Below are 24,218 nucleotides of genomic sequence, written 5' to 3' on the forward strand. Positions count from 1 at the left end.
AAAAAAGCAGCAAACCGGTGAGCGCATGTGTTGGTTTTTTTCCTGGTTTTGTATTTATTTTCACTCCACACCACTCCCACCTTTCCTATTCCCTTCATCTATCGTCACTCTAACCACGTCGATACTGCATATTTCGTTATACTATTAGAGGTTGTCCACTCTGTTTCCCCCATTGCCATGCTGTGCTCTTACGCGCGTGTAAAGCGAATGGGGGAGTAATGAATCTTTTTTTACGATAATTTTTTACCAATTTATTTGCTATTAATACTTTACGATAAATTACACCTATTATGAACATATCCCTTGTTGTTTTCATGCAAGTACGTAGCGATTAGAGTTTTATGTCGTACCTATGGCGATAAATAAAGAGCAGCATCGCTAAACGACGCACTCCACGCTGACACAAGCAATTTTAATGTACATTTTAAAACGCAAACCGATACTACATATCAAATTTATTACAACGCCAGATGGAAAGGAAAATGAGCCAGAAATATACGATATAAGTATTACAAATGAACACGAATGAATCACCCTTGATAGCATCATATTTTCTTGAAGTACACACAAATGTGTGCCTTGTAACGTACAGTAAGTAGAGCATCAAAAACATGCCTTTATTTCGTTGTAGCTATATCGAAGCTTCTAATTCCTTGTCGCAACATTGTCGGCTGGTAATGGGTTTTGTGCCTATACCACTCTCATTTGTTCATTTGGAGGAGAAATGTTTCCTAATTAGTACGCCAAGATTCATGTTTATGTTTGCTTGTTCACTTTAAACATTATCTATTTACAACTCTTATTTTAATGGTAATTACTGTTTTAAAAAAAGCTCCATCAGGCTTTGTTATTGAAGCAAACAAACGGGCGAACAATTTGACAAAACGGAAAATGAACAATTTATCTTTTAAAGTGGTGCTACGATAGAGAAAGACGAATGGTAATTTCGTTTGGATCTCGATTGGGAACCCTCTTTATTAAGCGCTGGAGATTGTCCCTAGAAACGTTAAATTCGCAAGATCGATTGCGTATGTAGCGCTAACTAGACAAATTTTAAATTCAAAACACTCGTCGCAAATTAGAGTACTCGTCGCAGTAGCTGGAATTGAGTTAAAAACATTTCACAAAACTATCCATTCTCACTCGAGCAAAGTTCAAGCCTTTGCGAGCGTAATTTACTTTCTTAATATTCTGCAAATTCATTCCATGATGCACAACTAATCTGATTGAAACACGATGAGATCAATTGTGCAATGATCCAAGAAAAAATGTTCTTTTCGTCACAGTGGAAAATTAGTTTAAGAAAAAAACCAGAGGTAAGCCAAACTATTAATCATTTCAAACAAATAAATTCAAATCAAATAACAAATACAAAGTCTCATTTATGTTGAGCAAAAACAAAAACCCGAAAGGCAAATGGGATCCCTAATCTGGCTCAATTATTGATGGTTCAATGGGCAAAGAATAACCACGTGGGAATGATTCATGATTTTTTTTAGTAAAATGCAACTCTGGCGCAAGTAGATTGCATCCTACCGGACACACCATAAACGTATGAAGTATCATATGTAGACCTTGAATAGTGTTCTAATATTTATATTTTCATGATAAAATCGAAATTATTTCCCCTTCCGCTTTCAAATACCGCATACGATCCATTTTCTTACTCATTTTACAAACTAAATTAGCAATAATCTCACATACTTTTCCCTTTCTCCTAACCGTACCGAACCGTAACATTAATTCGATAGCATATTTTGCTTTTCCTTACCACTACACATATTCTTATTTCGCAACGTTCGGCGATTGCTTCTTTTTTATCATACTCACCTGTGGCGATTGCTGTCCGGACTGTGTGGCGTTCGTTGTACCAGCGCCACTGTTCGGTCCACTACCGCCAGCGGTCGAACTCGCCACTACTGCAGCGGACGACACCTGTGTGGTACCGCCGGCGGACGATGCAGCCCCGGGTGCAGACGCACCGACCGTGGTAGACACGGTGGTAGTACCACCATCGACGGTAGCCGCTGCTTGCACAATGCTTGTGCCGGTTGTGGCTATGTGTTGCTGGGCAACAGTTTGCTGCTGCAGTGTCAGTACCTGTTGTGCGGCGGAACTAACTTGTGCCGTTGCCACGCCAGCGCTAGGCTGGGCTTGAACTGGTCCGTTGCCGGTTCCGCCAGTGTTGGTACTGACACCAACACCACCACTGCCAGCCGCGGATGTGGTGGATTGATTTCCATCGGACCCAGAACCCACCACCGACTGCGATACGTTCGGTGATGATGTTACGGTCGTGCCAACCACTTGCTGCTGTTGTTGCTGTTGCAACTGTTGCGGCTGTTGAACAGTGACGGCCACCAGCGAACCGCCGGGTGTCGTCTGCAGCCGCACGGGACTGGCATTGGAGCGTGCCGATTGTTGGCTTTGAATAGTGTTGATTATCACCTGCTGCGGCTGTGCGGATGGGGTACTTCCCGTGACTTTGATCGTACCGATGTTTTGACCCGGTACATGCATCCTTATGTTGCCGGCTGCGAGTGCCTGCGCGGCAGAGGTTGCCGATACCACCTGAAATGTAGAGTGTTATTATTTGCCGTACGTTCTATACGCTACTCACACACTCGTACTACACGTACCTGTATCGCTTGTCGGTTGGGCTGTTGTGACACGGAAACTGGGATCATTCGGCTGACACCAGTCTTACCGAGCACTATTTGTCCGCCTGTTTGGTGCGCATGGTGTATGACATGCTGCACCTTTTGCATCGTCATCGTTGTGCCGGATGCGATATTTTTCGAACCCTGCAGGAACAGCTGCGTCGGCTGTCCCGCTTTACCGGCCACGTGCGTAATTTGTGCCATCTTGCCCGCGCCTCCTTTGCGTTGCTGCGCTAAAAATTGCTGCTGGATGTGCAGCTGCCGGACCTGGCTTTGGTTGCCGATCGTTTTCAGCTGGCCGGGCTTCACGTGGGACAGCGTCATGCCGGTTGCGGCCACGGTACCACCGGACGTTTTCACCAGTGTCGCTATCTGCTGGCCGCCAGACGTTCCAGCCTGCTGTACCTGGAGGTTCGCCTGTGCGAAGATTTGCGCCTGCGGAATGATCTGTTTGTTGTGCTGCTGCTGTTGCTGTTGTTGCTGCTGCTGCTGCTGCTGACTAATGATTTGACGCTTCACCATTAGCTGCATTTCGTTCTCCGTTACGGGGCGCGTGATCATGTGCTTCGTGCCACCGAGTTGCTTGATGTACTGCATGCGAGGCGGCTGTCCCTGTACGACCTGCACGGTGGCGATCGTACCTCCGGTGCCGGTTGCCACGGCCGTCGGTGTCTGGGACACGATCGTACCGCCGGCAGCCGATACCACCTGTGTCACGGCATTGCCACCCGTTACCGTGGTAACACCGGATACCTTCTGAACGACGGCCGTGCCACCAGCGGCCGACCCAGCGGCAGCCGTTGCCTGCTGTACCTGAACGGTCTGACCGACCGTACCGGTTTGGATGATGTTACCCTGAATGATGGCCGGGCTAACGATCGTTGGCTGGCCGGCAGCCGTTTGAAGTACGGTTGCCGTTGCACCGCCCGTCGTTGCAACCTGTGTCGCCGTGCCGGGATGTAACACCTTCAGCTGCTGTCGCATCGGCTGCTGGCGGTAGAATTGAATCTGCGAGGTGTTGACCGGCTTGCCCGCGCTCGTTACCGTCCCGACGGAAATGGACTTTGCGACCACACCCGACACTTGCTGCGCACCCGCCATCGATAGCCGCAACTGGGCGGTTTGCAGCTGGGCCGGTGTAAGTCCACCGCCCAGACTGCTCACACTAACCACGGTTGGGCTCTGCGAACCGGAACGTTGGTGCAGTACCACCTCTTGCAGTGTCCCGGTTGGTGCCACAATCCGCTGGGCGCGCAGAGCGGACGTCGTAAGGGTGGTTACCTGCGTGGGCTGTATCGTGGCACTGCTGGCCGCACCCGTCGTCATCACGCTACCGAGCTGTGCCACCGAAACGACCTGCGGAATCGATTGGCCAGCAACCTGGCTCACGATAGAGGATTGGGACGCTTGCGTAATGGTTGCGCTGCCACCCTGCAGAAGCTGCTGCGACGATTGCGCCGGCTGATGGATGGATACGATCTGCGGCTGGGACAGTTGGACCGAGTTCACACCGGACATGGTGGTGACCGGTGTCGTTAAAACGACCGACATTTGCTGCGGTTGTCCCGGCTGGCCGGACTGTTGCGCGTTGCTACTCTGCTGTGCCGCCGCCACCTGCGCCAGCTGCTGGGACAGTAAGTTCTGATTCGCCGGGCTGGCAACGATCGCTTTGACGATCTGCTGCGTTTGCTGTTGTTGCTGCTGACCCGGACTGGCACAGATGTTAACGACCGGTTGAGCGGCACGACCCGCCTGCACGATGGTAGCCACGGTCGAGGTCGCGTTCGTGGAAACGCCACACACGACGATGGTGGCCTGCTGTAAACCTTGCCCAGCCGCCGTGGTCGTTATCTGCTGACCTTGCACGGTCGCTTGCTGTTGGGAAATGGCATGTGCTTGGATTTGCAGCTGCTGCTGTAGTAGATGCTGGGCGGGAGTTGCGACTGTCACCGCCTGTACCGTTGCTGCAGTGGGTTGCTGCTGTGCTTGAACAACGGTTTGCACGTGAGACGCTGCCTGCTGCTGACTCGTCACGATCGGTTGCACACCTACCAATGATACACCGGCAACCTGTTGTTGAGCGGCAGATACGACGTTTGTTTGCGATGTTCCGGATACAGCCTGCTGCTGTGCATTTTGTTGTTGCTGCTGCTGCTGCTGAGCTTGTGCTTGTTGCTGTTGCTGCTGCTGCTGTTGCTCCTGGACAGCTGTCATTTTGTGCTTTTCCTTCAGGAACCGCTCAGCACGCCGAGTTGCTATTTCGACCGGTGTTAGTGGCGCATCGAACGCTGTGATGCCATGCTTAACCAGCACAAGCGCATGTTTCGGATTCTTCATCGACACAGGCAGCGTATTGGTAAGTGACGATTTCCCCAGTGCAGGCTTTTTGCCAAACGCCGTCCGAAAGCTATCGAACTTTTGGCGCATCAGTTTGATGAAAGAGCTGTTCGCATCGTTCATGTACAGCTGCCCGGTGCGCATGGACCGTATCTGTTTCGGCGGTGAAGAGCCCGCAGTCAGTGGCGGCGAGGACGACGTCGTCGGGGACTGTTTCTGGGGGTTTTTGTTCTTTTTCTGTTTTTTCGGACTCTCCAGCAGCTTGCCTTCTTCGCGCGGCATTATGACGGACTCGTACCGATAGCGGCACTGCTTCGGCAGCCGATAGGTGCGCGAAGTTTGGTTCACAATGTCCGCCACCAGATCCCAGTTCGGTACGTGGCCCGGAGAAATGAGCATCAGGTTCAGGGGCAACCCCTGCAGATTCTGTATCACGTTCAGGATTGCCATGTCCTCGTACACCGTCCACTCCGGTATACCACCCTCCGGTTCGGTCGGTGGCTTCATCGGGATGGTGGTCGGTTTTATGGCCAGCATCGGTGGGAACGGTTTGATAATGCCCTTGTACCGTTGCAGCTTGTACTCCTTGCGCAGCTTTGCTATCTGCGGCGTGGGCCGATCGAACAGAGAGCGCGGTGCGTAGTACGTATCCTCGCGACGGATCTTCGGTGGCCGGCGTCCGTCCGGATAGAAGCCGGCTTCCGAACGGCTACGCTTGTAGTCTTTCTTCACGTACACGGGAGGAAGTTCACCCTCCGGGATGATGTCCGACGTATCGTACAGGAACGTCAACGAATGATCCACGTACAGATCGTTATCATCTTGCGGGGGCGTTGGTGGACACCACATCTGTTTGGTTTTGATCGATTTTGATCGAGAGATGTACGTTAGTTACAAATGGACAAGCTGATTGTTTCACTATTCCGTACCAGATTTAGCTTCAATTAAACTGAATCAATTGTAAGCCAAGTAAGCATAATTGAACCGACGAAATGTTTTTATCTCGACTAAGGAGCAATTATAACTAATGCTAGTACTATTGGAATACGTAAAACAAAATGGATAAGATATTCTGATACTCACCGGCATCTTCTCCATCGTGCTATCCGATATCCATATCTAGAGCATATCCACCGTACACACATTGGAAGAGTGCGATTTTCACAACAAAACGAGTTGAAGAAAAAATAGAAATAGAGAGAGAGAGAAAGGGAGAGAGGGAGGAGAAAAGAGAGATATTACAAATCCGTACAATTATTTTGTTAATTTTGGTTTGCGTAACACAATGCGCGCGTTATCGAAGCGATGAGATGGACCTTGGCATGCGCAATCACATGTGTCCACCACATCGCGTTCGACATCACGGGCAGTGTGCTGCTACTCAGCTGCTGACTAGCAAATCTTGTCTTCTTAATAAATTTCTGATGCTTTCGAAACTAACACCGCCTGCGGAATATTAGTTCAGTTTTCGATTCTTTGTGCTTTTCTTCCGACAGCGATCGCTCAGTTACTGTGCACAACAATTGGAACTTGAAGACTTCTTAGTGCTTCTTGTTTAATTTTTGCGAATTTCTTGGACTTCGTTCTATTGTTGCATTGTACTCGTTTACCGTGTGAGATTGGCGGTAACTTTTCCGGTTGCCCTACGATTAATTTGCTTCCGCAACATAAACAAATCTATCACATTTCAAATATGAATCCAAGACATAGTTCAGCAGGAGCTGAGGGCAACTTTGAGCTTCCACTAAAAAGACACCTCCTATATCTCATAGAATCGCGATCTTTCGTTTGCCCTTTTGGCTTCAGTATATCATTCGAATGCATCAGAAATTACAAGAAAAAATTAACAAAATAAATCATCCCCTTGCTGTTTGTTGAGTTGTCTGAATAATATGTGTTGCTTATATGTACGTTCGCAAGCAATCTTTATAGAACACTTTCCATTACCTCCGTACGTTTAATGCCATTCCAGTGACCCAAGTCTGTTTGTTTTTCCAGAAAGTGTAGCTTTTTCATACGTGCAATAAATTATTAAGGCTCTTTTTTTTTGTTGCGTTCGTTTCTTATTTTTGGTGCCATCAAGAATCCAGAATCCAGTGCAAAATACAGTGGGGTTCTGCGTGTTCTTATGTTCGTTTTGCTTTATAAAGCGCGATTGGAATAATAATTTTGTTTGGGTCATTTTAATGCGGGTATCAGTGTAAGAATTATCAAGAACGTACAATAAACAGCAAGTTATGGTTTGGATTTTTATCTCGTCCTTATTACTATTCATTATCATCTCTCTCTATATATGTATATATATCTCTCTCTCTCTCTCTCTCTCTCTCTCTTTCTCTCCATTGATCTATTTCATGTTTTGCTTCAAACTCGTTTATACTTTTGCGTTCTCGTCATATTAGCTGCTCTAGATACAAGGATATTGATACCACCACCAACCAACGAGTAGTTCTCGCTATCACACGAAACATTTTTCATGCGTTTCTTTTCTTTCCAGCATACTGTGTTCATACAAATGGTATCAGCTTTTGGGTTTCGACAACCATATTTACGCTTTCTAAACCGACGAAGCCGCTGAACGATCTCTTGCTTTGTGACACCAAAAATTCATCACATTCATGTGAAAAGAACTTTCACGTCGTACACGGAGGAGCCGTTCTGTTAAATTATGCATATGTTTCAATTTGTTTTTCAATCGCATTCTTCTTACATCATACTTGGAATGAATTCATCAACTCAGCATTTACTCAGCAAGGACAATTGTTTATTCTATTAATTTTTTCTCGCAAACTTTCGCTTCACAGTTGCGCGTATGCCTTTTCCCCGTTTTCCATATATTGCAATATTGTTTTCGGCGAGCATTTTTCTGCGCACTTTTCCCTGGGATATTGTTATTTTCGTTAATAGTGTGTTACTGCCTGTTTGTTTATCGTTCTGTAGCCTACGTTTTTACACAATTGTGTGATTTTTTGTGTCTTTGACCACTATTGCTCTTTGAATGGGTGCCTTTCGTTCATTCGAATGAGTTTGTTGTTGTGATTATTTGATAGAGACTTTGAGCTTGTCTCGAATGAGTTTGAATGGTGTAAAGCCAATTCTTCCTTTTCGTCAGTAGTCGTTCCTTTCGTTACGAATCGTTATGCTACAATTTGATTTGTTCTGGGCATTTTTGTCTTGTTTCTACATTGATCATTTAGGCAGTAAAGGATGGAGATGTACATTTTAGCTTATAACCATTTTGTACAAGGTTTTAGACTGTAAAAAAATAAGAAGTGTCTAATCCACAATGAACCAATTTGTTGTAATTTGCCATGTTCAATAACGTACATCCGACACATTAGCAGCACAGCAGTACAGCTCGAATTATGTTTCGTAATAAAAAAAATCGTCCACACTGATAGAACTACTCTACTTCGATGTAGTTCTCTTGCTTTTACTGCACACAGTTATACACGTCTTAAATCGGCATTCGACAGCATGCAAAGTCGTTAGTATGCAGAGTAAAATATTAATAGAGGTATTGACCTGTATCTCGCGTTAGACAGGTATTGCTAATATGATGCTAGGCTGTACATTGCAGAAATAATCTCGTGATTGTTTCTTATTTTACATATATTTACATTATGGAGTATGCACTGTCAATACCTGCTACAAATATTTAGACGAAGATTTGCAATCTTCAAACACATGCCCATACATTCTTGTTGGATAATTTATAATCTTTTTCTGCGAAAACAATCAGAACCGAAATGTAACATTTCTTCCAAACCTCCCTTTCTACTACCTCACCATACTTGCGTTGCGGCGTGTCTATAAAAGTAAAAGCTGCGTACAAAAAACGCATACACAAGCGATATGTTTGATCGACGATCCCGGCGTAACAGGACAGCGTATACGATGATCAAATCGCAATTTATAGACTATTACTGCATATGAAGGAGCATAGTGTAACCAACCAGATGAAAAGGATAATTATGATGATAGAAATAAATAGTGTCGACCGCTCAAATGTACATTAATAAAATGCTATCACAATTAAACGATACACACAGCGTTCACATCATTGTTGCATCATTTTCATAATGAGACAGAGGGTGCAGACAGATCGAGAGAGCTAATGTTGCGGTGGAGAAGGAAGGTACTATTATTGGGGGAACGAACATTGCTTATTGATTAAATGGAGCACTATTCCAACAGATCGGGACTTTGTTTCGGCACAATATGTAGTGGTTAACTGTGGGGCAATCAGTCTGCTATTAACACGCACATACATAATCGTCTATGGATTCTAAAAAAATTGGATGATACCCAAAAGCAACTGTAGGAAAACTGGACAGTATGTCCAATCCCACGTCTGATAGCAAAGTCCAATGCCAATAGCAAAATGGTATGTACGATGGGTATGCTGTAAAGCGCATTTTAACAACTTAATTTAACCCTTCTGTAGACAATTTCGACGATTTGTCTTATCTCTCCTGTGTTTGAATTGATTGAGATGGAAATACAGGACGAGCCTATAATAAAAACCGAATCTAGACCACATGTGAACATTTGTCGTTACACCTAAATAGATGTATTTGCCCCAGGAGCAAAGTTTGCACCAAACAATTTATAATAAATTAGGATAAACGGATAAAATTTGCCGCGATACTGTTCGTCCAATGGGGTTGTGCTTTGAAATGGTGCAAGAAACGTAAGAATATACTAAAAATAACACATTTTCTATCGTGATCGTCTTTGTATAACATTGTCTACAAATACTTTTCGCTTACATAATAATAGTAGTACTTTTCCCAATTTGGAACAACCAATGTCTAACAGTGGTAGCAGAAAGCGCACAAGCAGTTGTCAAAGTTTGAAATGCTCGTAAATATGTACAAAAACTGTGATGTTTATACATTAAAAAAAAAAAAAAAAACAAAATCAAAAATAAAATCTTGATACACCAGTAATGTGCACGGTTTTCCACAGCAACCTTCTAAAGTTCCACCATCAAACTTCACCATTTCCCAATGGATCGTTCTCTTCGTGAGGCACGCAAAGTAAAAGTTCTTCCTCAGAATCGACCGGTTTACTGGCAAGCGGTGTTGACGACCCAGACTCATCGTGCACTTTCTCCGATTTCGACCGTCTGTGCGCATCAACACTAGTAGCATTCATCTCCGAATCACAACTGACATGATTATGTACAGCGGAAGACTCGAGTAGGTCACTTACTTCTCCCCCTCTACGACTTGTTCCCTTCGTAAGCCACCCATCTAACGTGCGAGTATTAATTCCACCTGCTCTCTGATCTTTCGCCGTACTGGGAGACGTTACCCTACCGCCTGATTTTGATAATCGCTTCAACTTGCGCAGCTTAGGATTTGTAGGCGTTGGAGTTCGGAAACCATCGCTCACTTCCGGTATTTTCCTCGTAGTGTTGGCGGCGCTCTTCAATAGGTCGTTTACAACAACCTTCAAGCTCCTTACCACATCGTCTTTTCCTCCTACAGAGCTCACCACTTTCATTGGCCGACGTTCGGTAGTCGCAGAGCTCGGTATTTCAGAGCTGTGATTCGAATCATGGTTGCTATTAAGTGCCGTTTTGCTATTACAATCCACTGACAGTTTTGACATGTCGGACATTGAAGACGATTCGTTTTTGTTGTAACTGGAACCCTCAGTTTCATCAGCCAACAACTTACTGCCACTATCAGTAGAATGATTTGAATTTTGTGAAAGTTGCGGCGTTTTGGATCTATTGGTACGCTTGTAAACTGGTAGCATGGGGCTATCATCCAAAGTCCACAGATTAATCTTCACCGTTCCGCGCGAACGCGTTCGTGGGGTAGTTTTAGTCACACTCGACTCGTCCACATCATCTGATGTTTCATCGACTGTAAGATCACCGCCTGAAGACACTATGGACGATGTTGGAGTAGCATTCGGTGTCTTACTTCTGCCATCAAACGATCGACCGCCCCTTGAAGTGGGTCTCGACTGTTCCTTCACAGTACTTCCGGCAACAGCCGCTGAAGTATCTTCATCTTGAGCCATTCCCGTACCAGCGGAATTACTGTAGTAGCTGTTCATTTGATTCGAGTCTGAATCGGGTGCATCATTGGAATCCACCATCACATCTAGACTGCACTCACTATCAAACTCATCAAGCGATTTCAATAAAGTCGTCGTTGTTCCCACCTCATTGCCAACACGATCACGTTGTTGTTGCGGTTCGGAAGACGTACGAGTATCAGCAGAGCTAGGTGACGAACCTGCAGCTGCGACAATCACGTTCGATGGATCTACAGTAGTGTTACTCTTTACTGCAGAAACAGAACATTGAACTTGGCGTGACAGCTTTACTCGCGCATTGATACTATTTGTAGCGTTTACTTTCGGTGACTGTCGAAGATAATTACTACTCTTTAGCACTGCAGCCCCTAACACGGTTTTAGACGCTACTGACAATCGTCTGGACATTCGCCGAACAGTAACGATGGCAACCTCTTTTCCCGATCCAACCTGATTTTCACCTTTGGCAGAAACGCCTGGCTTTCTAAGCTTCTCATTTTTCGGGAGAGTGTCCTCTAGCGGATCCACGTCGTCTTCCTCTGATCCGGCCTCTGGACTTTCTATTGCTCCCGAACCAGAACCATTTGCCTCAAGAAGAGATTCGTCTTCACCTTCCTGCAATGTTTCATCTGAACTATCGTCATCATCCTCTACTAATGATGCTCTTGTATGACCCCTTCTGGCATGTTTTGTGTTCGGGGAATTGTCAATCGTGTTGGCGGTTTTTACATTGCCTTTAACTTGACGCAAATTTGCTGCTCTACTAGTCTGCTGCTGACGAACAGCATCAGCAGACTTCGAGGCGGCTACTGGATACTTTCGTTTGCCCAGTATAGTTCCATCGGATTTGTTATTAGCTACACCTTGTTTAATGGAAACCCCACTCAATTGATGCTTCTGTTGCAATTTCTGCTTTGCAGACGGCACCACCCTCCTGCTGCTGAACGTTGTAATATTCTGTCCTCGTGCATGGAGCCCATCGTCGCTTCTACTACCACCACTGGTACCTCCATCACCCTTGGATATCGATGACACTTTATGGCCTCTACTAGTTGTTCTTGTCTTTAGTGTCCTTCTGTCATTATTAGTCAATGTTGTCAACCTCAATGGTCGGTCATTTCTGCGCATCTTGCGCAGTCTCTTCCTACTACTACCACCACTTATAGCTCTATTACTAAGATGAGTTTTATTAACCTGATTTTTGGCATCCTCCCGGGAGAAGGTCAGCAGGTCGGCATGTTCCTCTGCTTCGCGCTTCCGAGCAGCTTCCTCATTGCGCCTCTGCTCCGCCAAACGATTCGCCTCCCAGTCGCGTTTCTGCTGTTCAATCTCTTGCTCTACCGCTTTCAACTGCACCGCAGTCCAGGTACCTTCGGTGTCCTCTACAAAACGCATAGCGTAGCGCTCCACAGGACTCAACTTCAAAAGACAAAGAAACGCAATATTAGCTTAAAATACACATTTCACAAACGCACACTAACGATCTACCAATGGCAAATGCAATAATGGATGCCCTTGCTACCTATGCGAACAATATGTATGAGAACTTTGATGGCACTTGGCTATGCACAAGTACACGCCATGCGCCGTCTGAGACTGCATTGGAATATTCTATACCAACCAGCAAACAATGAACTGAGCTTTGCATTCAATGAATTAGCCCAAATCTCCGATCCATAGGGACCAGGTTACGTTGCTAACGTTGGAAAACATGCAACAGTATGCGTGTGCAAAGTAATTTATCACAGTTAAACGTACCTGTTTGATTAGATTCTGAACTTCCTTTTCCGCTTTGCTCAACTCCGGCTCTTTGCCATCAGCATCACCCGCCACCAGTTTGTCTTCATCGATCGGAATGTTCTCGTCGAACTCATCCAAATCGGCCGACGCTTCGGCCTTGGCAAACTTGGCCGCCTGCACGTCCTGGTCATCTTCCGCAGCTGCCAGCGCAGATTCAAACACATTGATCGCCGATTTGTTGCCATCACCTTCGCCTGCAACTGGTAATACTGCTGCAGGCATCGAAAGGTTAGCATTTAAACGATCCTTCCGTTCACGATCACGATCTAACACCTCGGCCAGACGAGCAGACGCATCCTGTTCCACATTATCCACCGTGAACAGATCCTGGATGGTGGTAGAACTCTTGAAGTAAGCTGTCGTAAAATTGCCACCCTCGATCGCCAAATCACCGAGAATTCGTTTCTGGTTCGCTTTCTTCAGAATGTTTTCCTCGATCGTTTTTTCGCTCACCAGCCGGTAGATGTGCACATCGCGCGTCTGACCAATCCGATGGCAACGATCCTGTGCCTGTGCGTCCATCGTGGGATTCCAGTCAGAATCGTAAAATATCACAGTATCGGCGCCGGTCAAGTTAATGCCAACACCTCCGGACCGGGTGGACAAAATAAAAGCGAACATGCGCCTATCGTTGTTGAAGCGCTCCATCAACACTTGCCGCTGTTCCACTTTCGTTGTACCATCCAGTCGCAAATAAATGTGCCCATGGTAGTTTAAAAAGGCTTCCAGCACGTCGAGCATACGTGTCATCTGCGTAAATATTAATACGCGATGCCCTTCCGATTTCAGCTTCTTCAGCAAACGATCCAATGTTTGAAGCTTTCCACAATCGTACTGTATCAAACGGGGATCCGGGAACTGCGAAAAAAAAAACAAGTAGTTAGTAGGACAAGTTTTCAGAATCTGCAACTAATTCTTTACGTGAATGTGTATGTAAAAAAAATGTTGCATCACGACAAAAGCTGCACAGGAAAAGCTCCACGTAAAACCATTTCAATGATGCGCGGAATTGTATGATAGTTCCATAAATTTCCTGCCACATGGCTAGGAAAAAAAGACGATTATACGCCAGCAGAAATGCAACGTCAAACATGTTCTAGCTCCATTGCAAAAACCGTTTTCGAAAGATAAACCCAAAACGATTGATTTTAAAGAGCAAGCACAAACCAATCGTATGAACAATAGTTTCGCTTCAAACATAATTTTACGACTTTAGTAACAAAATTGTTGTGCTCCAAAATGCTTACCTGTGTACTCATGGCAGATATAATCGGATGCAACAGCTGGATGGCTGGTTGGATTTGTTCCGCCATTGTTGCCTCCCACTGTTGCTCGGCATTCAATTTGGAAGGATGCGGATGGGACACTTGCAAGTATGGCGTCGGGGCACACACAGCAGGCACAAATAGGACAAAGTTTGATATCGTCGCACGCAATTCATTCGCTCGCTGATCAATAGTTTTTATCACTTCGGAGAGACTCCAGCTTGCGACTAGGGCCGCATTATTGCCAACGCTACTATGCGCCAACGTTGCCCGCCGAGTGTAATACACGCCGGCAACGCCGAAAGGAATGAGCTCATTAGATCGCTGTTGAAATTCTTCATCAATCAAAGCGCATAGCGTTTCCCGCAGATCTTTGCCGTAAATTGGTGCTGCATCGCAACGCTTCGCATTGATACGCCCGAGTAGCTCTAACACTTCCTTGCGACGCTCCTTCCGCGATTCTTCGATGCATGCCAAATAGAACTCGGTACGTTGACGAGCATCCAGCTCTGCTGACTCGGATGTCCTGCCCGTGTCGTTTACGTTCTTGTTCGAGGAATAAGAATTTTGTTTTAATCCCTTCATAATCGTTGCGGCCAGAGTGGATGAGATCTGCGTTTGTTGACCGACATTTTGCACCATTCGACTGACACTTGCTGTCGTGGCTACTGGCGTGGATGTGTTTGTATTTCCTCCCTTTGATTGCAACATTGCTATCCGCGAGGCCGGAACCACACTAACTCCACTCGTTGAGGACGATGAAGCAGGCCGGTGAAATATCGTCTGATTATTGCCACTGACTGGTGGTTGCAAACGTCCGGTAATGATGTAAGATTGTGAAGTATTCGTACCTAACGCGCCGGACGCCACCTGAGGAATGATCTGCACTACCTGCCCAGCATTTAACCGATTCTGTTGATGCTGGGGACCGCTCACAGACATGACACTACCCCCAACAATATCACTTCGTTTGCGCAGGATTAAACCAGGCGACATACTTCTGCTACTGCTTATTCCACCTACAGCACTGCTGGAATCAATTGCTGTTATTCCCGCTGCTGACGATGTCCCACCCATCATCATTAACACTGCCGACGCAGGGCGCTTTCGTACGTCCATTACTCTCGAGTTGATTCCCGAACCGATGAGTGATGATTTCTTATCTAAGGATGCTTCATGATTTACAAGCGGAACGAATTTCGTCCCTTCAGTCTTCATTGCTGGGCTGGTACCTACGCGAACTCCCGTACGGGCACTGACGCCGGCACGATTACCACTACCGACTGATTCCTGCACGCGAACATCCGGAATACGGACGTGCAATCGTAGCTTCCCAGTAGGACAACGTGGTGGCGGCATGGGCGTTGAATCGATTTCTTCGATTAAGCGTTTCGGCATGCAAAGGTGCTGCGTCCGGTGGGCCACATACGCAGGCAGCAATAGTTCCAGTTGTATTAACACTAAATTTAAGGAAGACAGATCAATTTGCTGCGAATGAAAGAAAAAAAAACATGTAACGTTAATTCGGTAAAGTAATATCATGAAAGGCTTGCTTGTTTTATCGATCGTTATAACTTACAGTGAACGGATCGTAGTTGAACATGTTGTAAACGAGAGAGGCCGTCTTTATGCTTATGCCCTCCATGCGGAAGGGTGATATCGTCGGTCGTTCTTCGAACATATTCGGATGGTTACACACTTTTCTTAACTGCATCAGAACGTTGATAACACTCAGAAGATTACCGGATGCCAACGTTTCTCTCGTCCTGCAAAGATTTTTTTAATACAACCCGCATAAGCAATCGAGAAGTTACTATCACTACCCATCTGAATACACTCACTTTGCTCGACTCATAAAGTCATCGTAGAGAAAACGCTGACGCTTCGATAATCTACACATAACCACGTGTTCGTACTTTTTCGGCATTTGCTTTTCTACTTCCGACTTCAACCTCCGCAACAGAAACGGTCGTAGAACCTACAGAGACAAAAGCAAGAAAAGAAATCCAATGGTCATACATTAATTTGTATCGACGCGGTAAACAGTTATTGTAGTATTATTTCAAACGATTATTAATTAATGTAACATTATGATTATTTACCACCGAAACCAAGATAAACGAAACACAACAAAAAACAGAAGACAGCATAACGCACACACACACAAAAAAACATATTTCCACAGTATGTGGTAGGTGCAGCACCCCGACAGACGAAAATACAGTAAAAATATGTTCAAGAGTTATTTTCTTAGACTTAAAATGCCAAAAACCAATTTCCCAACAACTTCAACATGTAAACGTGTTTTATCAGAACACACTTCACCAAAACCGACATTAACACACAAGATGTTTAACCAATTAAAATGGACGGCTTCAACGGGGCCTCAGCAGAAGCATCCATAAGATATGATGCGTAAATAATCATAATATTACATTACGTACAGGGTACAGACCTTGTGAAGGCGCTTGATAATCGTCTCATTGTATTCGGAGTTGCCTTCAATCATCCCAGTCATTGGATTCGAGAACCATTCCTTGAATTCGCGGTGCGATTGAAATATGTGCGGCATCAGAAAGTGCATTAAAGACCACAGTTCCATCAAATTGTTCTGCAGCGGTGTACCGGTGAGTAATAATCGTCTGAAATGGAAAAAAAACCATTAGGCAATGTAAAACAACACTCACTGAATACGGGATTTTCAGCATGCAAGCACGCGTTACAGACAGTATCAGACAAATGCCTCGTATATAGTCATCTTAAAAAAGGAAAAGTTACTCTAAAACAGAGGAACAACTCCAATCAGATAATTTAAACGTAAACTTTTTATCATCATATTTATGAAAATGGCTGTTGCAAATAAACGCTTCCAAATAGCTGTCCCAAAAATAGAAAAACCGTATACTCACTGTTCAGTTTGAAAATTTAGCAGCAGTTGCCAGCGTTGAGATTTAAAATTTTTGATGTTCTGTGCTTCATCCAGGATCAGATACTTCCACTTTTTCCGTCGGAAGCTTTGATGGTCTTGTATGACCAGCTTGTAAGACGTAATGCATACGTGGAACGCGTTCACCTTAGTCCAGCCGGTGCGCTTAAGCTTGCGCTCCTTTGGCGTACCGTAATAGGTCAATATTTTGAACCCCGGGCACCATTTTTTGAATTCCATTTCCCAGTTCAGCATCACCGATGAGGGCACTATGATCAAATGTGGACCCCAGTTGCCCTTGACACACGCCAGATGCGCTAGCAACGAAATCGTTTGAATCGTCTTTCCCAAACCCATCTCGTCTGCCAGAATACCGTTCAGCTTGCGGTCGTGCATCGTCACGAGCCAATCCAAACCAATATGCTGGTACTCACGCAGCGAATGTTTCAACAAGGTGGGAATCGGCGTCACGACACTGGTCGACGAAAGTGTATTGCCTTTGGGCTGAATGCTTTCGGCGATTGCTGCTGCATCGTTCAGCATATCGTCTTTATCTGTTTGACTCTTCCCGGACGCTCCCGTGGCCGAAGCTGATCCAACCAAACCAGACTCATCGTCTAGCAAATTCTTCAAACCAATTGCTTCCTCTTCGGCTTCCATCGCTCCTTCACTTTCCTCCGATTCCTCCTCACTGATATCCTCATCGTCTTCAGACCCGGTTAGACCTTCGCTACTGTCGTCATCTTCCGACGGTGAAGAGTCGGACATCGGTTGGCTTCGGGTTCTTCTCCGTTTTCGATTCCTGGTCGAGTCTTCTTCTAACGCATCGTCATCAGAATCAACATCCATCGTTTCACCGGCGGGTGGAAGATTTTTGTACTTTGCCATTAGTTCTTCAATGCTCATCTCATTATCAGCCTGTAGGGAAATGTAATTATGTATTATCAACACTGTCTTTATAATGCGCAACAATAAACAACTGTTACTCCACTCATACTTACGTTCAACTCATCGATTTCCTTCTTGTGATCTTGATTTCTTTCGGCCTTTTCCTGCTCCTTGATCGTGTCTTCGTAATCCGTGCTGTCTTCATCGGCACTAAAGTCCTTGTCAGCTTCCTCATCTTCTTTCGCGGCACTTTCATCGTCCTCATCGTTGTCGTCCGGGTCGGACAACACAATTTTGTCACGATTTTCCAAATAATCTTTCGGTAGATTCTTCAGGAAATCGTCCAAATCCATTTCGGACTCTTTCTGCAGGGCGGCCACCTCATCTTTGGTGCCATCCTCCGCCTCTGCTGCTTCCGCTTCTGCCTTCGCAATCGTTTCCTCGTCATCGTCCGAACTTTCCGCCTCGGGCCTGAACTCATCGTCGGACCCCGTAAGTCCACTGCGCAGCGGAGACGAAATGCGGGACGAATTTAAACTTTCAGCTTTACTGCCAGCGGCTAGTGTGCCCGCGGCTGTCTTGTTCATGCCCTCAACCAACTGCTGCGAGTATTTTTCCGTCTGATCGACAATGAAGCTTAGTTGCTGATCGAGAGCCTTCTTCCGTTTCTCGTCCAGCTTTGTCTGCTGCTTGTACTCGACCAACTTTTCGGCATTCGACCAAAAAGTTTTTATTTCCTTCGCCACGAACGCGGCTATTCGTTTCAGTTGCAGTTCCTGTGCTTTCTCCGCCCGCTGTGCCGCCAGCGCCTTGTCCTGAAAGTGTTTCTGAATCATGCGGGCGCACTTACGCGCACAAGCTTTCTTCCACTTCCGTTCCTGGGCGAAATCCGCTGCAAGCCAGACCATTTCCTCCAGCAGATAGTCCCAGTGGGCCTTCGGCCGCCCGGGTTCCTGTACCTTCGGTAAGCGTTTTTCCGTCCATAGTCCTTCCTTTTGCAGTTCCTGTACACGCTGCATAACGAACACCTCTTGCCGAGCTTTGTTGGTGTATTGGTCTGCCCCATTGCTATTTCCTGCCGTGTTTGCCGCGCCAAGTTGTTGACCGGCCAATGCTCCAGAGGATGCATTATTACTGCTTCCGTGCCCAAGTCCAGGTCCATTCTGTTGAATGTTATTGAGACTCCTAGATGAGGACCCTGCAATACCAGTGGTGCTGCGATTGCTGGAAACGGTAACACCTCCACGAAGGCTTGCCAAGTTCGGCCCATTAGTTCCACAGGTAAGTGCCGGGGATGTGTTTCCATCTTCCAGTAGCTCGTTCTTTACCATATGCGCACCAGCAGCAACGGGTGCAGAAACTTGCTTTTTCCTGTCAATGGTGGAAGTTGCTGGTGTGATGCCAATACCAACTCTGTCAGGAATAATCGGCGTACCACCTTAAACAAAAAATAAAAAAACAGCAATATTTTTAAACCTGCTTTTACATATCTCAATTATCAGCAAAAACCAAAAATAATAATCAAACAAGCAACCAAAACAATTCATCACCCTTCGGTGAAACACATTCCGAATGAATTATTTCACGATTATTTTCATTACAAAACAGCCATCGTTCTTTCGCATATTATACACTAAATATGACAAAAAGCTTCAAGTTACACATCGACGATTCTAATATTGAAAGCTAGAGATAAATATTTCAGTGTTCAAAAATTAACTAAAATAAACGTTCATTAAAATCGACTGCAGGGAGAGCTTGAAGTTGAAAAATGCATGCGTTCAGAACATAAAACAATGTACTACCGAACATTCATGTTCCCCAGCAAAGCAAATGAAAAATAACCAAACAAAATTATGACATACATTCTGCAACTCAATTATGATAAAGCCAAAATAATGCAGTTTTGTTGTTACTGATATTTAAGAGACCTTATGTGAAATTAGCATGCCAGCAGCGAAATGTCTTGCCAAGATGCAACAATCTAGCAAGAATTACATCAATAACACATGATTTACCATCCTTCTGTGTACACCAAAAGGCCAAAAACCATAACAAATGCAAATATAAGCGCTAGAAACGATGAAACAATGTTAATAAATAACAATCACAAAACAGCTATTGTAACAATTCGTAAAGAAAAGAATAATAATTAAACAAGGTGCGCTCTACCTGGCACCAGAAGTTGCGAGGAGTTTCCAAGTGCAGATGGTGCACTAATTTGCCCAAATACCATCCCATGGCGACCACCCTGCGGTCTACCGGGTATATGTCCTACAATCCCACGAGGGTTTTGAGAGAGTACAACGCGTGTGGTTGTTGCAAGAACGGCCGGACGGTAAGGATAAGATAAGGTTCAAGTTGAAAGAGGTGAGAATATGAATGGTTGTCAATTTTAAATAGTAACTGGTGACAAACAATTTATTTTGAACAGAACCGCAAACATAATATTTCCCCAAAAACGCACATAAATATCGCATTTAATTAAAACCTCCATTTGCACCTGGATAATTCTTATGCGAAAGGGTCTTGTGATTTAATATTTTAACGATTTTTTGAATATGATCGATTTTTCGCAGTATTTTATACCAATCAAAGGTGAGAATTTGCATACGAACATTACCTTGCTGACTAAGTTGAGCAACAGCGGCAGGAAGGGTGGTCGAAACGGCAACCGGCGTTGCGCCCACACCAGGTATTTTGATTTCCGCTCCCTGTGGTAAACCAGTCGTAGTATCATCGCCACTACCATTACCACCTAATGGTGTCACACTACCGATAGTGTTGCAGCTGCTACCGGACGTAGTAGAAATGCCGCTGAGCGAACGGGTTGACTGCTACAAGAAACATAATTTTTATTTCATTAAACTATGCCATATTGTGCATACTTTGGTGGAGAAAAGTAGTTAGCTGTTGCTTACCTGCTTCAGTGCTTCTCCTGCCTCTTCCAGATTGCTAGACAATGGTTCCAGCTTGTACGAGCGTATGAAATTTGTGAATGCGGGCGTCGTTGGCTTCTTTCTCCATACGGGATATTCCATCATATTGCCGCCGGTTTGAAGAAAAAACAATTCGGCTACATGTTCATTGTATCTGTAAATGTAGGATACATGCATTAAAACGCTGTATATGGAGGGACTTCAAAAGCTGCACCTATTTGAATTTGAAATTCATGCCAGTATTTCTACCATTACATTAAATCCCTGTAACGACATTTTAACCACACGGATATCCTTATGTTTGGTTCAAATTAACGCAAAATCTGTTTTGGATGATAATTATTGATGGATAGTAATGATTTTCACCAAGTTTAGTTCGAATTAACAAAACAGATTAACAAAAAACGGATACTCATACAGAACACAGCAGAACGCTTCAATAAAGATGAACTTACCTCTCTTTGATACTGCGTAATCGCATATATTTGTGTTCAAGAATTAATTTCTTTAACACATTGATATCAGTTTCTGGATCCGACTCAAGTTTGATGCGCTTTTTCGATGCTGTGACAGAACTAGCAACTGTTGAAGCACTACCAACGGCCAGTATCGTTTGCCCTCCAACAGCAGCCGGTGTGAAGGACGATGCAATGTTTGTTTTAGTGTACAGTTTCCCTACCCCACTCGTTCCACCGATTCCCTCACTAGCCCCACCACCCACTTCCGTCACACTACCCGTACTCTCGACTCTTCTCTTCTCAGCAACAAACGTACTTTCGTCGCCAGAAACTTCACTTCCACCACCACCACCACCACCAACACTTTCACTTGCGTGTTGTGCACTGGGCACTACCACTACACCACCACCATCGACACTGACGACGGTTCCTCCTCCTCGTCCTCTTCCTCCGACCTCACTTTCAGACAGACCACTTCCTGTTCGTTCACCACCCGGCGTACTGGTAATGTTAGCATTATTAGCCTCGACGCTGCCACTGGCACTACTGTTACTTGCCGTGCCGCTAGCACTAATGTTGTTGTTATGTTGCTGCTGCTGTTGGAGGGTATTAGAAGAAGCCGATGACAACTGATGTACGCTAGATGGATCTGTTGCGATAGTTACGTTGCTGCTAGGAGACGGCTGGTATGTCGGTGACGATTGCTGCGGTAAACCTTTGCGTGGTGACGACAATGACGATGACGTCCCTGTTCCGGCAGGCTGCATTTGCTGACCCTGCTGTTGCTGCTCCCGCTGCTGGTGGTGGTGCGGTTGCTGTTGCTGCTGCTGTTGTTGAGACTGTTCCAGTTGCTGTTGTTGGTCTTCATTTAACGAGCGAGACATTGGTGTGGTAGAATCGTGCGTGCCAGTAGTTAGCTGCTGAATACGGAAAATTTTGTATGAACACCACAAACATAACGATAGCATATGAAACAACGCAGCTATGGAAATTTCCCTTGCTTACCTGGACAGTATTACTATTGGTTGATGCTTTTCGATGAATCCCAGCAGGAAGGGCCAGGTTTCGACCACGTTGCCCTCCCGCCGTATCGCCTTCATTCATTTTTTATACATCTGTGAGACGAAGTGGTACAAACAAAACAACGTTAGAAACATAATGTTCATGCAGGAGTAAACAGAATAAGAGGGATCTTTTCCACAGCACGATATCAGACAAATGCCTCGATTGTAATCTTGTTGGCATATCCGTCTTTCCAGAATGGAACTACGAATCGCTCATTACAAATGTAAGTAAAATGTATCATCATATTAAATTTGCACGATTATCCTTCGCAGTTTGTTGGCTGCCGCTTGGTGCATTTTAATAAATCGCAGTTAAACACATCAATAGTTGAATGGAAACAATCCCGGAGAGAGTTGTCGTTTCCATCGATGAATGCTATTATCCATTAATTATTTTTTCTTATTCCTTTGTAAACAAATCATAATGTAGGAGCACCATTGAAATACAAGCCGAAAAAGCCGCTCATCGAGGGCAGCTGTCAAACATTTATACGCGCCACATTCCCCTTCCTGTTCATTCGCAAGCACACTGAAGTAGCCCTAGCAAGCGCGGCGATCCCATCGCGAAGGGCATCGCGGTTGGGATGGTGATGCGGCAAAGGTAGGCAGACAGAATGAAAGAAGTCAAAATCATTCCACACTTGCGTTTTTTCTCTGCTACTGTAATCTGCCAGAATGGCGGATGGGACACGATGCTGCGCTCTCATGTAGCATTAAAGCACCTCTTTCGTAGCCACACACGTTCACCACATATCGACCATTCGCAGTTACACGAAATCGAGAACAGATGCTATATTCACCGGTATCCCCGACCGCATCAGCGAGGAACAAACCACAAAAGTGTTACAGAAAAAGTGTCCAAAAATACGATTTAATGCGCTACCCTCACCAGCAACTAAGCCGTCTAATTTACTTCGCTTGCTAACCCCGTAGAACATTGCTGGGAGCGTAAGTGCTGGATCTGTACAGGGAAAAAACCCCAGCGGCAGCCATCTTGCTTTTCGAAGCGAACCTCTTTTTCGGGCGAGTCCGCCCGGGCTCTCTGGGTGCAGAGTAGGAAAAACGCGTTGCCTTCATGCGTACCTCAACAGAAAGGCAATTTCGATCCCAAGCGGAAGATTAATGCACTCATTCTATTTTCGCACCAGCACACTACGCACTAATACGTTACGCCGCATTCGGAAATGCAAAATTTCGCACTGTTCTTTGTTCTGGTGAGGCAGAAACTAATTTTCTTCTCACACTCTGCGTATGTGCGAAACTAACGCGACGGCAGAAAATGAATGCTTCGTTCTTTTTCTCTTGCTTGTGCTGCCGGAAGCGGTAGTGATGGGCACGCTTCGCATCGGTTCGGTCGTTCCTGTCATGCTGTTGCTATAGCGATGGGTTCAGTACTCGATTTCGTTTTGGCGCTACAGCCGAAATGGTAAAGTTTATGAATTTACAGCTATTTGGGATTAGTTTTGAATATTAGCATTATTTTAACAACATAAAACACCACTAAAACACAACGGTAACAACGGTAACGGTAACTTCCTTTCAGATATATTCCAACGCGCGAATACGATGTGTCCGATCCATATTTTTCATTATTTAAAAGTTATCTTTTTTGGGTTGACTAGCTAATCGGCCCGGTTACAGAGCTACGGGCTGATGTATACGCAAACTCAATTATGATTTCTTCCCAATAAGTGAACGTTGTTAATTTATTTCATTAAGTTTAATAAGTTGTAACATTTTTCATTTCGGGAGACCTTAGCTCTCTTAAAAAAAACTTTTCGGCAAAGCATATCCCAGGTCACATGCAGCTAATATTGTTGGTAA

At 45.1% G+C, this 24,218-nt stretch overlaps 1 protein-coding gene and 1 non-coding gene across 2 annotated transcripts; both read right to left on the reverse strand.

Moving 5' to 3' along the window:
* Positions 1-39: 39 nt before the first annotated feature.
* On the reverse strand, positions 40-22,434 carry LOC128304613 (helicase domino). The gene is made up of 15 exons (XM_053041818.1): positions 22,336-22,434; positions 21,328-22,247; positions 20,855-21,026; positions 20,557-20,770; positions 18,047-19,371; positions 17,029-17,963; positions 16,575-16,761; positions 15,961-16,097; positions 15,699-15,885; positions 14,102-15,607; positions 12,813-13,712; positions 12,249-12,473; positions 6,081-6,116; positions 2,640-5,846; positions 40-2,571 (listed from the first exon to the last, which is right to left on the reverse strand). Exons 1-15 carry the CDS (start codon positions 22,432-22,434, stop codon positions 1,786-1,788), a joined length of 10,836 nt encoding a protein of 3,611 aa, XP_052897778.1. The 3' UTR covers positions 40-1,785.
* LOC128306116 (small nucleolar RNA Me28S-Am2589) lies at positions 16,844-16,944 on the reverse strand. The gene has a single exon (XR_008287543.1). It is a non-coding gene; the product is annotated as a small nucleolar RNA Me28S-Am2589 (small nucleolar RNA).
* Positions 22,435-24,218: the final 1,784 nt, after the last annotated feature.

The sequence above is a fragment of the Anopheles moucheti genome, chromosome 3 (genome assembly GCF_943734755.1).
Source record: "Anopheles moucheti chromosome 3, idAnoMoucSN_F20_07, whole genome shotgun sequence".
In the NCBI taxonomy this organism is placed as follows: domain Eukaryota; kingdom Metazoa; phylum Arthropoda; class Insecta; order Diptera; family Culicidae; genus Anopheles; species Anopheles moucheti.